This window comes from Misgurnus anguillicaudatus, chromosome 17, assembly GCF_027580225.2.
Source record: "Misgurnus anguillicaudatus chromosome 17, ASM2758022v2, whole genome shotgun sequence".
In the NCBI taxonomy this organism is placed as follows: domain Eukaryota; kingdom Metazoa; phylum Chordata; class Actinopteri; order Cypriniformes; family Cobitidae; genus Misgurnus; species Misgurnus anguillicaudatus.
The window spans coordinates 40764689-40782260 of NC_073353.2; the positions used below are offsets into that span (position 1 = coordinate 40764689).

The 17572-nt window shown below is 37.7% G+C and overlaps 1 protein-coding gene across 4 annotated transcripts in view; it reads left to right on the forward strand.

Annotated features, from left to right (window-relative positions):
• The window catches only part of scn1laa (sodium channel, voltage-gated, type I-like, alpha), a 56574-nt gene extending 44003 nt beyond the window's left edge, over positions 1–12571 (forward strand). For all 4 annotated transcript variants that reach the window (XM_055215376.2, XM_055215377.2, XM_055215378.2 and 1 more), the window contains 8 exons: positions 189–362; positions 941–1063; positions 4037–4309; positions 4705–4758; positions 4863–5000; positions 8100–8204; positions 8285–8555; positions 8651–12571. In XM_055215376.2, coding sequence (XP_055071351.2) covers positions 189–362; positions 941–1063; positions 4037–4309; positions 4705–4758; positions 4863–5000; positions 8100–8204; positions 8285–8555; positions 8651–9840 — 2328 coding nt within the window. In that variant the 3' untranslated portion in view covers positions 9841–12571. The remainder of the gene's footprint in view (positions 1–188; positions 363–940; positions 1064–4036; positions 4310–4704; positions 4759–4862; positions 5001–8099; positions 8205–8284; positions 8556–8650) is intronic.
• Positions 12572–17572: the final 5001 nt, after the last annotated feature.

Below are 17572 nucleotides of genomic sequence, written 5' to 3' on the forward strand. Positions count from 1 at the left end.
AAATTCAAGTAACTTGCACTTTTATGTTTTAAACAGAGATGGCGATAGAGAGGCAAAACATATTTTTAAACATGAATAGCATAAATGTTTTTATCGAAATGTGTCTTTAATAAAGATGATTATGTAGTATAAACTATTTATCATTGTAATGCATGCTGTATCAGTGTAATATTTTCTGTGTTTTGCAGGCGTTTGAGGACATTTATCTCGACTCAAGAAAAACAGTAAAGATCATACTGGAATATGCGGATAAGGTTTTCACCTACATCTTTATTCTTGAGATGCTCTTGAAGTGGATTGCGTATGGATTTGCCAAATACTTCACCAACGCCTGGTGCTGGTTGGACTTTATTATTGTTGATGTAGGTGTTTTTTTCAAAAATATATCAGATCTGAATGGCATGGGGGTGAAAGAGATTTTTGAAGTGAACTGTTTCTTAAAAGTTTCATTTAACCAGTACAAGTTTTTGCCACATGCAAAGACAACACTGTAAATGAATGCAGAATAAGTAAAAACGTGTCCTTGAATCGTGTGTATATTGCACTTTTAAAAATTAAAGTGCTTAAAAGATTCTTCACAGCAATGCCATAGCATGGAAACACATATGAAAAACTTTTTTCACTACAAAAAAAATTGTGAAACACAGAGCTTCTTTGGATATTAATTGCATGTTCTGTAATTGCATCATGACGCAACTTTATTTAATTTATTTTATTTATGTGTGTCTAAGTTGAGAGCAAGCGACTAAAAAGGGTAGTTTTTTGTGTTTATTGTTTTTGGGTTCTTCTGTGTGTGAGAGAGATTATGTTAGACAGAAATCGAGTGAATTATTGACTTGGCCATTTGTGCATTAGACAAGACACTGTCCCAGGAGAAACCACAATGAGGAAGATCACATATGCCAGCTTTTCTCCTAATAACCTCTGTGTTTGTGTTTAGGTTTCTCTGGTCAGTCTGGTGGCCAACGCCCTGGAGTACTCAGAGTTGAGTGCCATCAAATCTCTCCGAACACTGAGAGCCTTCAGACCTCTCCGAGCTCTCTCACGCTTTGAGGGAATGAGGGTAAGACATCTCATAATGTAGAGAGTAATGTTAAAAGCACTGCAGGAATATACTGGACCTTGTGGAAGATTGTTCGAATGTGGTTTCAAAAACACTGCATATAAAAATACCTCAAATAAAGTCTTGAGAAAATATATAAAAATAATGGAATATTCTGTTATGTATATTTGATGATGTCAAAGTACCGCGAGAGCGATTAGAAAGCAGACTTCTCCGTGTGATTTCTCGAATCGCTCTCGCGGTACTCTGATGTCATTTTTTTGGCTGTTGTTGAAGCACATGAATACCCCCTTCTGCTTTACAGTCACTTTTGCGCCGTGATAATTTGATTTCATATAATGATCGGATCGCGCAGTGCCGCATGTAGTCAAATGTACCAAATATCAAATAGCCGATATGAGGTTCATCCCGCCAAAGTAGCAAGTGGAGCATGCGAATGGTGAGTGATTCAGATGTCAATTTATGAATGAAAGTGTCACACACTGTTAAGTATTTTCACGCTTTTTTAAATGGGTATACGGAAATCCTTGACCTTTCCTAGTGGATATACTGCGTATACCTGCTGCGTATCACGTTAGATTACAAACAAACAAGAAAAAACAGTGTTACAAGACCTACTCTAGTAATCTTTCATACGGTGCGTTTTTATTTTCGTGTTGCTCTTTCTCGTTATCTGTAAAGCTCATTTATGACTCTCATTTCGCGTATTCGCTATTATACTAGCATCTATGGGTTTCAAAAGCAGTAAACTCAGCGCGTCATATTCAGCACCAAGATGACTGACATATATTAACGAATTAAATGCGGCACCAACCAATAGGCTGTAAAATAAAAAATGAAAATGACTGAACAAATCAAACGAACGCAAGCCGGCACGGAGGCCCCTATTGGCCGGGGCCCCTGGGCTCAAGCCCAATCAAGCCCAATGGTAAGTCCGGCCATGTGCACATACGATCTCTCGACGCGCAGAACACATATTTTAAAAAAGGAACCACACACATGACGGGCTACATACATGTTGTGACGAACTTCACATCGAGCGCCCTCGAAAAAATAAGTCACCGGCCGCCACTGATAACAAGGATGGTGCATCTTTCATTAGTTTTAATTAACCTTTTCCCGACAGCGTTTTTTTTGTTGCCAGCCAGCCCCAACATTTTTTATGATTTTCACAAAAGTTTAATCCCTCCCAGAAAATGTTCTTCTATAAATATATAAACGTACAATATATCCAATAAAAGAACAGACCCTCTGATTAAAAAAAAACTTTTATCCTCTCTTCATTTGTTCTCTTTTTATTACCTCTTAAATATTGGTCAGTTTCTTTAAAAAATTCAAAGGTTTTGGTTAGTGAATACTTAAATATTTTATAAGCATAAAATGCAGCATAAGCATTTTATATGCATCAATCTAAAAATACAGTAAAAGCAAACAATATGATCTGGATGACACCTAAATTGTGAGACAAGAATAAGTTTTGACAAGACAAGAATAAGTTTTGCTGTTAAAAATCTTAATGGGTAAATAAAATCATTGTTATGGTCAAACAAAACCATTGTAAATCTACAGTACAGTATAGTCAATATATGAAGAGTTTGGTTCCAAAACGCAATAAAGCCATTTTGACAAATTTCGGTAAAAACATGTTTTCTATATCAAGAAAGTGACAAGATGAAAACCACTATTTTATGTAACAAATGTTCAAATAGCATCTTTAGGTTATAAAAACATAAAAAATCAAATCCATAACTTTATTTTCAAAGATTTATTATAAAAACATTTATTTTTATTTTATTTTTTTATTTTTTTATTCAAAATGCTATAAATCTATTAAATCAATCGCCTATATAAATGTGCATTCATCTTTGCCATGTTATATTCATTTAGTTGACTAGTTGTACACACTAATTAAAAATATAAACATTAAAGGCGGAGTCCACGATGTTTGAAAGCCAATGTTGATATTTGAAATCACCTAAACAAACACGCCCCTACCCCAATAGAATCTGGACCTTCTGTTGATAGACCCGCCCCACACATACGCAATGCGGCAAGGATGTCGGTTAGTATACACGCTCCTTACTGCTGATTGGCTATAAGTGTGTTTTGGTAGTCGTCCCGTCTCCTTTTGCAAAGCGTTTTTCAAACATCTTGGACTCCGCATTTAATGACATTAATCAAAACACTTACTTTGTGATATTAAGAACACTGTCCTTGCTGCGGTTATACTTGACGTCGTCGCTTAACGTTTTTCACAGCGATCAGCTGTAAAATGTTTTGGTCCTGCTCGATTTTCGTTGACTTTGAGTAAAATTATGGAAAGTTTTCATAAGATCCCCTGGGGTCAATGTGTTATCATGACAGAAACTTGATGCTGTCGCCCGGGCAAACAAGCACCCGTCTACCGAGTGCCTCTTGCGTAAATTATTAAATGTTGATGGCTTACGTTTCTTTCCCGTCACGGAAAACCATCACAGGTTTATCAATGATATTAAAGTATTCTTTTGTTTTTGTTTGTTTGGTGATCACGAAGTACATAGTAGTACTCAACGCGCTGCCATTGTTTGTTTACATTGCGTGGAGTGGTGCGCTGTAATCTGTGGAGCGGATTTATGGCATTCTGTAAAAAAGGAGGAGTGGCGTTTATTGCATTTTGGGAAAAAAGGAGAAAAGATGACATAATAACACAGTGGATATTGGATTTTGCGTAAAATTAAGAATTTACTTTTAAATACTGACCTGAAATAATACTGATTCTGGCAGTAACTCATTTTTTTTCAAAAATGGCGTTTATTGCGTTTTGGAACCAAACTCTTCATATTTAGTTTATCACCCAACCCGTATGTTTGAATGGTCTAAAGCAAGTGAGCTTTTTATTACCCCGATTAAACTCTTATTTATAATACATTCAACTAAGCGGTTAACAAAGCGTGTCTGTGATGATTGTGTTCATGTTTATTTTTCTGGACACAGGTGGTTGTGAACGCTCTTCTGGGTGCCATCCCCTCCATTATAAATGTCCTGCTGGTGTGTCTCATATTCTGGCTGATTTTTAGCATCGTGGGTGTCAACTTCTTCGCCGGAAAGTTTTATGAATGTGTAAACATTACCACAAACGAACGGCTGCCTATTTCAATGGTCAACAATGGAACAGATTGTAAGCAGATGAACAATGAAACCCGCTGGAAAAATCTGAAGATTAACTTTGACAACGTAGGAAACGGATATCTGGCCCTGCTGCAGGTGGTGGGTGCAATATATTTCATCTATGAAACCACACATTAATGATGATGTCTATGTTTGTTTGTATATTCAAACAATTCTAAATGATCCTAATAACCGTTTTGATACTGACATGTACTCACCCGAGTGTCCTTTAAACCCCTACAGTAAACTGTGCTGTTTGCATACGCTTTTTCAACAGACTGAAATATTTCATTTAGTTTTTAATTACCAAACCTGTTCGTATGTTATGTAATGATGCTTTTGCATTCTTTTGGCACCATCCACTCTGATTGTAAAGCCCCCCACAAAAGTCTATTTCCCAGCCAAAAGAAAGGAAGGTGTTTGAATGACATTGGGATAATAATGACAAAATGTTGTTTAGGATTTACTCCATTATGATTTTGTTTTGTTTCAAGGCCACGTTTAAAGGCTGGATGCCCATTATGTATGCTGCTGTAGACTCCCGTAATGTAAGTATTTATTATTGACCTTAATCAATTATAATTCATTTTAGTTGATCAAAAATGAGGTTTGATATTTCATGTAATCATATTGATTTATGTTGTTCCTATAGCAACAAGAACAGCCGAAATACGAAGTGAATCTGTATATGTATGTGTATTTTGTAATCTTCATCATCCTTGGAGCTTTCTTCACATTAAACCTCTTCATTGGTGTCATTATTGACAACTTCAACCAGCAGAAGAAAAAGATAAGTATCAATGAAAGCATCAAAGTCAGTAGCTTGTCATATCTCGATTTCCATTTTTTGTTTCCATGTTTTCTTGTGTGCACATAGCTCTATAAAAGCATTGGTTTATAAAAGATGTCTGAATGTACCTGATGTGGGTGTGTCTGTTAACTAACTGTTGGCGTGTCTGTTGCCCGTGTATTGGCATGTGTGTTGACCAGATATGGTCATGTCTGTTGACTGAATGTGGGCGTGTCTATTGACCAGATGTGGGCGTGTCCATTGACCGGATGTGGGCATGTCTGTTAACCGGATGTGGGTGTTTTTGTTGACCAGGTCCGTTAACCGGATGTGGGCATGTCTGTTAACCGAATATGGCCGTGTCTGTTGACCGGATATTGACCGGATATTGGCGTGTGTGTTGACCAGATGTGGGCTTGTCTGTTGACTGGATGTGGGAGTTTTGTTGACTCGATGTGGGCGTGTCTGTTGACCGGATGTGGGCATGTCTGTTGACCGGATGTGGGTGTTTTTATTGACCAGATGTGGCGTGTCTGTTGACCGGATATGGGCGTGTGTTTTTGTTGACCGGATGTGGTCGTGTCTGTTGACAGGATGTGGGTGTTTTTGTTGACCAAATATATGGTCGTGTCCGTTGACCTGATGTGGTTGTGTCTGTTGACTGGATCTGGGCGTGTCTGTTGACCGGATATGGACATGTGTTTTTGTTGACAGGATGTGGGCTTGTCTGTTGACCTGGTGTGGTTGTGTCTGTGACTGGATGTGGGCGTGTCTGTTGACCAGATATGGACGTGTGTTTTTGTTGACCAGATGTGGGCGTGTGTTTTTGTTGACCGGATGTGGGTGTTTTTGTTGACCAGATGTGGGCGTGTGTTTTTGTTGACCGGATGTGGGTGTTTTTGTTGACCAGATGTGGGTGTGTCTGTTGACCGGATGTAGGTGTTTGTTTTGACCATATGCGGGCGAGTCTGTTGACAGGATGTGGGTGTTTTTGGTTACTAGATGTGGGCGTGTCTGTTGACCAAATGTGGGCGTGTCTGTTGACTGGATGTGGGTGTTTTTGTTGACTGGATGTGGGTGTTTTTGTTGACTGGATGTGGGCGTGTCTGTTGACTGGATGTGGGTGTATTTGTTGACTAGATGTGAGCGTGTCTGTTGATAGGATATGGGAGTGTGTTTTTGTTGACCGGATGTGATCGTGTCTGTTGACAGGATGTGGGTGTTTTTGTTGACCAAATATATGGTCGTGTCCATTGACGGGATGTGGGTGTGTCCGTTAACCGGATGTGGGCGTGTCTGTTGCCCAGATATGGGCATATCTGTTGCCCGGATATGGGTGGGTCTGTTGTCAGGATATTGCCGTGTGTTTTGACCAGATATGGTCGTGTCTGTTGACCTGATGTGGTTGCGTCTGTTCACTGGATCTGGGCATGTCTGTTGACCGGATATGGGCATGTGTTTTTGTTGACAGGATGTGGGCTTGTCTGTTGACCTGGTGTGGTTGTGTCTGTGACTGGATGTGGGCGTGTCTGTTGACCAGATATGGACGTGTGTTTTTGTTGACCAGATGTGGGTGTTTTTGTTGACAGGATGTGGGCTTGTCTGTTGACCTGATGTGGTTGTGTCTGTGACTGGATGTGGGCGTGTCTGTTGACCAGATATGGACGTGTGTTTTTGTTGACCGGATGTGGGTGTTTTTGTTGACCAGATGTTGGCGTGTGTTTTTGTTGACCGGATGTGGTTGTGTCTGTTGACCAGATGTGGGTGTGTCTGTTGACAGGATGTGGGTGTTTTTGTTGACCATATGTGGGCAAGTCTGTTGACAGGATGTGGGTGTTTTTGTTTACTAGATGTGGGCGTGTCTGTTGACCGGATATTGGCTTGTGTGTTGACCAGATATGGTTATGTCTGTTGACCAAATGTGGGCGTGTCTGTTGACTGGATGTGGGTGTTTTTTTTGACCGGATGTGGGTGTTTTTGTTGACTAGATGTGGGCGTGTCTGTTGACCGGATATGGAAGTGTGTTTTTGTTGACCGGATGTGGGCGTGTCTGTTGACTGGATGTGGGTGTTTTTGTTGACCGTATATTGTGGTGTCTGTTGACCGGATGTGGGCGTGTCTGTTGACAGGATGTGGGTGTTTTTGTTGACTAGATGTGGGCGTGTCTGTTGACAGGATGTGTGTGTTTTTGTATACCGTATTTTGTCGTGTCTGTTGACCGGATGTGGGCGTGTCTGTTGACAGGATGTGGGTGTTTTGGTTGACTGAATGTGGGCATGTCTGTTGACAGGATGTGGGTGTTTTTGTTGACTGTATATGGTCGTGTCTGTTGACCAAATGTGGACGTGTCTGTTGACTGAATATGGGCGTGTCTTTTGACCGGAGGTAGGTGTGTCTGTTGACTGGATATGGGCACGTCTGTTGACTGGATGCGTTTTAGTTGACTGCATGTGTCTGTTGATTGTATGTGGGTGTGTTTGTGGCTAGATATGGGCATGTGTCTGTTGACCGGATATGGGCGTGTCTGTTGACTTCATATGGGCGTGTCTGTCGTCTAGGTGTGAGCATGACAGGTGACAGGGCATGTGTCAGTTGATTTGTATGTAGGCGTGTCTGTTGTCTTTAAGTGGTTGTGTCTGTTGACTAGGTGTGAGAATGACAGGTGACTGAATGTGCTAGTGACAATAAAGCAGTGGTTGTCAACTCCAGTCCTCGGGCCCCCCCAGAACATTTTAGATGTCTCCATATATAGAACACCTGATTTCAGTTCATCAGCTTGTTAGTGTGTTAATTAAGGAAACGTTTCAAACATTCTGGCAAGAGCCTGATGAGTGGAATCAGGTGTTAAAGGAGACATCTAAAACATTCTGGGAGGGGGGCATGAGGACTGGAGGTGAGAACCACTGCATTAAAGCAACAAATATAAGTTCCAATTCCGAGATTCATGTTAACTTTTACCTTACATTTTTACTGTGACTGTTGTATGATTTTTTTATTTGTTTTATTATTATCTGAAAATTCTACATTAAAATAATTGTGGTTAACTATATAATACTGTCTGTTTCCTCCAAAAATAATTTTTTTGTTTTGTTTATTTACTTTGGAGGTCAGGATATTTTCATGACAGAAGAGCAAAAGAAATATTACAATGCTATGAAGAAGCTTGGCTCCAAGAAACCTCAAAAACCCATACCAAGACCAGCTGTAAGCAATCTTATTTCTTTCTATGTTCAAAAATATCTTTAGTAAATTTTTCAACTAATCAACCTTCTCATTTATTCTAGAACAAGATTCAGGGATGTATCTTTGACCTTGTGACCAATCAGGCCTTTGACATTTTCATCATGATACTTATATGCCTCAACATGGTCGCCATGATGGTGGAAACAGATAATCAGTCAAACGAGATGGAAAGCGTACTGTACTGGATCAATCTTGGCTTCATAGTGCTGTTTACCGGCGAATGTGTGCTGAAGATGTTCTCTCTACGACATTATTTCTTCACCGTTGGCTGGAATGTATTCGACTTCATCGTGGTCATTCTGTCTATAGTTGGTAAGTAAAATGTAGTCACTTAATAAAAGAGGAAACAAAGCATTTTAAACATTACAAAGCATTTTAATCAACAACCAAAAATGATTCCTTTGCAGGAATGTGCCTCTCAAATGTCATTGAGAAATACTTTGTCTCGCCGACCTTGTTTCGCGTAATTCGCCTCGCCCGGATCGGTCGCGTATTACGTCTCATCAAAGGTGCCAAGGGAATACGGACCCTTTTGTTTGCTTTGATGATGTCACTTCCAGCCCTTTTCAACATCGGACTTCTGCTCTTCCTCGTCATGTTCATCTACGCCATCTTCGGCATGTCAAGCTTCGCCTACGTCAAGAAAACAGATGGCATCGATGAAATGTTCAACTTCGAGACGTTCGGCAACAGCATGCTGTGTTTGTTTCAGATAACGACGTCGGCGGGCTGGGACGGTCTTCTGGCGCCGATGCTCAACACCAAACCCGACTGCGACCCGAATAAAACCTTTACCGGCAGCAACGTTAAGGGCGACTGCGGAAACCCTGCCGTCGGCATTTTCTTCTTCGTCAGCTACGTCATTATATGTTTCCTGGTTGTGGTGAACATGTACATCGCTGTAATCTTGGAGAACTTTAGCGTGGCCACAGAGGAGAGCGCCGAACCTTTAAGCGAAGACGACTTTGACCGATTTTACGAGGTTTGGGAAAAATTCGATCCTAAAGCTACGCAGTTCGTGGAGTACCGAAATTTGTCCGAATTCGCCGACACACTCGATCCTCCTCTGCGTATTCCCAAACCCAACAGACTGCAACTGATATCCATGGATTTACCAATGGTGAGTGGAGAACGAATCCACTGTCTGGATATTTTATTCGCTTTCACCAAACGTGTACTCGGCGAAGGGGGTGAAATGGACGTCCTTCGTGGGCAAATGGAAGAACGCTTCATGGCCTCCAACCCCTCCAAGGTTTCTTACGAGCCCATCACAACGACCCTACGCAGAAAACATGAGGATATGTCAGCCGCCGTGATCCAGAGAGCCTTCAGGACGCACAAAATCAGGCATCACATGAAGAAGGGCAGTAATGCGCTCAGAGAGATCAAACACCAAAATGGAAAGGTCCCGAGAAAAGAGTCTGTAGTCAACGAAAATTTTAACGATGTTGCGATTTCGGAAAATTCCGACTTGACACCTTCCACGTCCTCTCCGCCGTCGTATGACAGCGCGGCACCGGACGGCAAAAACAAATACGAGACGGATAAGCGTGAGAGAGAAGTAAAAGGTAAGGACAACGCAGGGAAGAACGACTGACATTGACGTTTCGTTGACGACAACAATTGTTTACAACTTTTCAAGGTTATCTGTAATGGCAGTCATCGGCGTGCGTTTCGATGCCGTTCTGCCTGAGCATACTTGAACTTTGTGCCTATTCTGGAGCTGTGAGTAACTGAGTTAGGCAGTGACGCTGCTAGGTTAACCGTTTCACTCGCTGGCTAAATATGGCAATGGACCAAACGCTGTTGATAAAGTCTGTTTTGGTCTGTCTAGTGTGCTGTGCGTTTCAGGGTTACACCCAGTGTCTTGCATTTTTATGCCATTTCTTGTACAATCTGTGTTTTTGAAAGAATTTAGTTTGTTTGATTTTTCTGCTCGATTGTCTGCGATATGTTGCATTTTCCAGGGTTGACCAAAAAGCGAAAATTTTATATTTAATTAGTATTTGAATTGAATCAGCTACGCCACCACACAAGACGTTTAATTGACAATGCGACTTAATAGAATATATTAAGAAATTTCGATTGGTCATTCATTAAAGGTAACGTTTAGAAGGATCTCTATACAGAAATGCAATATAAAATACATAACTATATTATCAGTGGTGTATAAAGACCTAACACAATGAACTGTATTGTTTTTATTACCTTAGAACAGTGCTTCTCAAATAGTGGGGCGGGACCCCCAGTGGGGGCTCGAAGCGACACCAGGGGGGGGCGCGCGGACCCCGGGGAAAATACTTTTTCAGGAAGTGATTTTTTTTGCACCGTCACTTAAAGACATTACACCCCAAACACGCTGATAAGCTGCTTGAGTTTTTTATTATTATTTATTGATTCTATTTAATTTAATTTTTCAGTATCAAATGGTCAAAAAATATGCTGTAAATAATGATTGATTTTTTTATTTCAGGCAAATTGATGCATTTTAAGTCTTTTCAGTTACAGACTAAAAAATGTTAATAAAGTTATTCTTTGTTGTAGTTGATTGATATTTTTTTTGTGTGTTTTCTTTTATGTTAATAAGGATACAATGCTTTGCAGATGTGTCATATTATAGACAAATTACACTATTTACAGTCCCGGCGGAGAGTTGGGGGGGCGCGAAATGTTTACTTCTTCCTGGGGGGGGGGGGGGGGCGTGACAGAAAATAATTGAGAAGCACTGTCTTAGAATGAGACGTTTTATTTCCATACACCGCGGATCCCCTTACATGGAAGTCGCCACTTCGCGCCGTCATTTCGCGTTGCCATTTCGCGTTTTTTACAGTAGCCCTAAACAGACAAACTGCTCTAGAGAGCGTTTCGTCACTACAATGTCTCGGACGACAACATGTTTTTCCCGTGGCGCTATCGTAGCTTCTCTACACGTTTCGAAAGGTAGGGACTGAGCTGTTGGTTGCAATTCACAGTCCCACTGCTAGATGCCGCTAAAAATCTACAAAATGGACCTTTAATACTGTATAACTTTTCTGAAAATACCCCATATGCTGTGTTGTTGCTAATTCGTACTGAATATATATTGTTTAAAAAAAATATTGATTTTTGGATTGTAATTTTACTTCCCGTTCGCTACCTCAATTCAAATTTCGTTTCAATTCAGGAAGTTTAGCATTCCTACACCTTTAGTTCTGGATGTTGTTGTTTTAAATCTTTTTCTACAGACCAGAGGTTGTACTTGTTGGTTTTCAGTAGAAATTTAATTGCATGAAAGACTTTTCCCAACTCGGAATTTCAGAATGGCTGACTGCCTCTCAGGTGTCTCTTAACATGATAGAAAGCCATTCGTTTACGTGCCTTCCCTACATTTGAAACGGCAAACGTCCTCTTTCCTGTGAGAACTGTGCAGTTTATAATTTCAGTCGTTTCTCTGCCGTCTCACTTTAAGAGGGTTTGCTCGTGCAAAAGCTTTAATGTAAATTATTCCCAAAATGTATGTGGTGTCCTTGCTTTATGTGTTAAAGCCAACAGTTTGTTGGCCTTTATGTCTTTGTGATTTTTAAAATCAAAACGGTTCTTTGTGCGTGTAAAATATTTTTTAGGGATATGCAATCTGTTGCATACGTCATACACCATGAATTATAATCTATATAGAGAATGTGAACGGTTGCAAGATTTATGCATCTCCATGGAGCTACAATACAAATGACCAAAACAGGACTGAAATTATATGGGACATGTAACCATTGTGATTGTTTATGCTGAAATGTTATTGTCAAATATTACTATTTGATTTGTATTATGCATTTTTGTTTTTACAGATAACATTGTAAGAAATGCGTGTTTGTAGTGTTTTGGTTTACTGTGTGAAGAAAGGAGCAAAACTCAATGCAATTACATTTCTGTTATCAAGTGACTGTTGTTTTAAGTTTGTTCGGCGTACTGATCGATCTTTATGATGTCAGAAGACTCGAGCTATAACCGAGTACACAGTTGGTCACGATCACAAGACATTTCTGCGTTTGTTTACATTTTTATAGCTATGAATTGTATCACTTTTGTTTCAAAGAGACTGGGTTCCTTTAAGGAGCCTTAAACACTGTATATTTGCTCCATGTGAATGTGTCCATGTCATGTATTGAGAAAATGAAATGAATTATAGGTATATTATGAATTTATATCAAACAAATATCAAATTAGCATACGACGGAAGTCAGTAGCTTTTTTATGCATCATGCTTGTAGTCTGTGAGTTAAACTGCATGCAAGATATTGCTATAGGTCTGCTCTTCAAGCCAGAATAATAAACTCATCATCACATACCTCATACCTGATTTTTCTTGTGCCGTTTGATTGAGAGATAAAAAAATGAAAATACAATTTGAATATCTTTCCCTGTCACATGTAACAATTACATCCAATTGCAGGGTTCCCACGAGTCATGGAATTTTTGGAAGGTCTTCCAGATATTTGAACGTTTGGGAATTTTATATTTTTTTGTCCAAGTCATAGAATATCAAGGATTTTAGTTTGTCGCTTTAAATTTTTGTTTAAATTAATGTAAATTGTGATGTAAGAAATGCCATTTCCAGGTCCAGGGCTCCATGATTTCAAACTCAATTTTTTATAAAATTATGGTTTACACTATATTATCCAGGCTCACCACATCCCGGACATACGTCATTTAAATTCAGGGAATTTGACATTTGGCTTGAGTTGTAAACTTGCATTTGAAATGAGCATTGCTGTCTTTTATTGGTGCAATAATGCAAAAAACAGGTCACTTTTCTGTAGCTGAAGCATGCACAAGTACATATGCCATAAAGTCAGTTCGTAAACACATATCAGTGTTACTGAGAGAAAGAAGAATGTTATATGGACATCATCTTTGTTCTCCAGAGATTTCATGTCCACTGTAATTACAGGAACATTAAAGCTGCAGCCACCATTTCAGCATTAGATCTGATTCACATCCGGACCAAACCACTGTTTCTCTGCTAATGAGCTTTTAAGTGTAAATCATACAGTACTTCTTCAGATACATCCGTCTGATCATACATGATGTTTAATGCTTGGTTTGGAGACTAAGACCACTAAAAGTGCAAAGAGCATTAGCAAAAATGTGTTTTATGGATTTTTTTAGTTTTGCTATTTGCTGTCCCCATCTGCTATCAAGTCCACTATTGTGCAAAACTCAATGATCTAACGTTATGTTATCCAGCAGGATTTTCAACGAAAGAAAAATAATCTGACCTTTTGTTTAGCAGTTAATAAATCATGAATGTTTTAAAATAATTCTTGATTTTATGTAACAATTCTTTGATTTAAAGCTTTTACTCTAGCATCCCAACTTTGTCTTGTCTGGTGTGTATAGAAGCCAATCTAAAAGAAAAGAATAATGAGGATGTCATTTTCTGTATCTAGATAATCTTCTACACTATTAAAAGTGCTGATTTTTACTCAGCGCTGGGTCAAAAAGGGACAAACTTACCCACCTGGTTATAATTCAACCTACTGCACTGCAAAAAAAATGATTTTCAAGAAAAATAGTTCTTAGTATTTTTGTCTTGTTTTCAGTGAAAATATCTAAAAATTGTTAAATTAAGATGCTTTTTCTTTATGGCCAAGACGACAAAAGAGAATATAAGTCTAGTTTTTAGACCAAAAATATTTTAAGTGTTTTTGTGCTTAAAACAAGCAAAAAAATCTGCCAATGGGGTAAGCAAGAAAACTTGACATTTTTCTTAATTACTAAATTCAAGAAAAATTTGCTTACCCCATTGGCAGATTTTTTTTGCTTGTTTTATGCACAAAATCACTTAAATTTGATATTTTTGGTCTAAAAACTAGACTTATTTTCTTGGGTCGCTTTGCACATCAAGAAAAAGCATCTTAATTTCAGAATTTTTAGATATTTTTACTAAAAACAAAACAAAAATACTAAGAATTTTTTTTCTTGAAAATAATTTTTTGCAGTGCGTATGCTTGATTGTTTTAAACCAAAATGCTGAGTTGCTTTAATCTATTGTTAGGTCAGATATAAACATTTTGTTAATTTAACCCAGCGCTTGCCTTTGTCCCTTTTTAAACCAACCAAGGGTTGAAAATATGAAGGGATGCACCGATACAACATTTCTGATACCGTTATTCAATCCCATCTGCCGATACTGACCGATACCGATAGTTTTGCTTTTAACTCTTTGCTTAAATTGTTTATTAATAATTTTGTTATGAAATTATATTGTTTATATGAAATCCTAGAAATGCCATAATAAAATTCAGGATTTTGTCAAATCAACATATTTTATGTTACTTTAACTTAACAAATTCAGTTAAACAGTTTTAACTTGTTTTCATAAGGTATGTCAACTTTTATAAGTCAAAACTTAAAATAATAGGTTGAATTGGCTTGCAAAACCAAGTTGTTTTAACGGCATGCTACATTTTTCTTTTACAATGCAGACAAACTGCAATTCTGTTGTCATCCATTTTAAAATAATCATCCTGATGCATTTATCCGCCCCTTTGATTGCCAGAATATCTGTCCTGATTATACTGTTTTTAAATAACCGGCCGATGTTCAATGTTTCTGCTGATATAGGCCGATAAAGGCAGATTACTGATTATGTAAGGAATAATTGATGATGGGTCGTTGATTTATTTAAAAATAATGCACACACAAGGTGGTAATGCGACACAACGCAAAGTGCATTAATGCTAATGACACTTAAAAGGTCATTAGCAGAGAAACAGTGGTTTAGTCAGGATGTGAATCAGATTTAAAGCTGGCTGTGGTGTAATTGAAATGGTCACAACAGCTTTATGGACGGGAGACAATTATTCTGCTTATACTACGGTTACCAGATTACTAAGACATTGCTCTGGTGGTTTGACAGATCAGGTGTGTATATATCAAAAAAGTCATGCTTACCCTTGAAACATTTCTCAACCAATCAGAATAAAGCATTCAACAGCCCAGTAGTTTAAAGGTCGATATCTCACATTTCAAAAAAATATAAATAAATAAAAAACAGAATAACTCCATATAAACATTAAAAGGTTACCAATGTTAGTCTTCTCACTGATTATTTTGTTCACATTTTTGCTGAGGACATACAATTTGGACAAAATATATCCAAACAGAGTATGATCATCACAATCTCTGTATCTTTAAGAGACTAAGACTCTGCTATCTGAATCTGTTCATATATAATGAATTATTAATCTGAGCTTTCATCTCCAGGCTGCCATACAGGAGAGAAATCCTGCCATATGTTCTGCTTATTCAATTAAAGCTTTTCAGCATTATCATTTTTCACCACACCGCACCCAGTTATGTCATTTGCGGTGTTTATTTCCGATTTCCACTAAAAGTCATTTAGGGTAATGCAGAGTAACTCGGTTAGATTCATGGGCTGCCCCTCATCTGACCCCATTAGCATGACAATAATGTAATCATTTAAGAAAAACACAATTAAGCGAGTGGTCAAAATCAAGACGTTTCCCTATACTAGAGAGACAGGCAACACCGTCTGGCACTGAGCAGATGGTGTAAAAGTTCTGTTAGTATGTTTGCAGGAGCTCATCGCTCGTGTAATGGCCTCGTGATTGGCTGGACTTGGGGTAACTCAGCTTCTAAACACTTACTTAAATGAAAGTGATGCTCCTGCACTGTTGCTAAGTAACGCAACATCAGGTTGATGTAGTTACAAGGCTTGCAAAGTATTTATTTTGTGATATTTCCATTAGACATTTACACTGAAAAAAATGACTCATAGAATTTGATCAATTTTTTTGGGGTGGGTGGTTGCAATCAATTTATTTGAGCTACATTTAAACAAAAAAGATTAGTAACGTAAAATAAAATATAAAACTTTTGTTTAAATGTAGCTTAAATAAATTGATTGCAACCACTTACCTTAAAAAAATTGATTAAATTCAATGAATCATTTTTTTCAGTGTAGCTGCTTATGAGGTTTCTTTGAAACACTGAAAAAAATATGCAGAATTTTTGTCAAATCAACATATATTTAAAAAATAAGTTCAACAATTTCGATTTGATTTTATAAGTTATGTTAACTTTTCACAAGCCAAAACCAATTTGCAAAACCAAGTTGTTTTAGCTTTATGCTGCATGTTTTTACAGTGAAGGTCTAATAATGTGTTTTAACACATTTCACAGACTCCATTTGCATTTTATTTTTGTTCAAAACTTTATAGCTTTATAGCTAATAATAGAATTGTTTATTGAAGTTTACACTTAAACACTGCAAAAAATGATTTTCAAGAAAAAAATTGTTAGTATTTTTTTTTATTTTCAGTAAAAATATCTAAAAATTCTTAAATTAAGATGCTTTTTCTTGATGAGCAAAAACAATCCAAGAAAATAATTTAAATAGTTTTTAGACCAAAAAAAAAAACACATATTTAAGTGATTTTGTGCATAAACAAGCAAAAAAATCTGCCAGTGGTAAGCAAATTTTTCTTGAATTTTTCTTGAATTTAGTGTTTAAGGAAACTGTTCAAGATTTTTTTGCTTACCCCATTGGCAGATATTTTTGGTCTAAAAACTAGAGTTATTTTCTTGGGTCGTTTTGCTCATCAAGAAAAAGCATCTTAATTTAAGAATTTAAGAATTTTTTTACTGAAAACAAGACAAAAGTACAAAAATATTTTTTCTTGAAAAAAACTTACTTTCTTAGTATTTTTATTTTGTTTTCAGTACAAATATTTACTAAATCAAGATGCATTTTTTGATGAGCAAAATGACCTAAGAAAACAAGTCAAATTTTTTGACAAAAATAAACGATTTAAAGTGAAGCTTTAAACAAGCGGAAAAAATCTGCCAATGGGGTAACAAAATATTTCTTACCCCATTGGCAGATTTTTAGCTTGTTTTAAGCACAAATATGTTTTGTCTTAAAACAAGACTTATTTTCTTAGGTCATTTTGCTCATCAAGAAAATGCATCTTGATTAAGGAAATATTTGTACTGAAAACAAGACAAAAATACTAAGTAAGAAAGTAATTTTATGCAGTACATTGACCTCTGTGAGTGTGACCTACGGTTGTAATCGTTACATTTGTATACTGAATTGTGATTGGTTTCTTGCATCTATTTGCATGTTGCATTGTGATCAGTCTCATATTTTACAGCTGGGTTTACATTGCAGGCAAAGTGACTGTGACGGGTCATTGAATGTACACTCTATAGGTCCTTAAAATATACTTCAAGGTTTCACCTGTGATACTCGGCAAACAGACTAAGTGTCGATACACCAACAAAGACATTGACAAAGCAGTTAAGGGTTAAAGACCAGTGCATCTCAA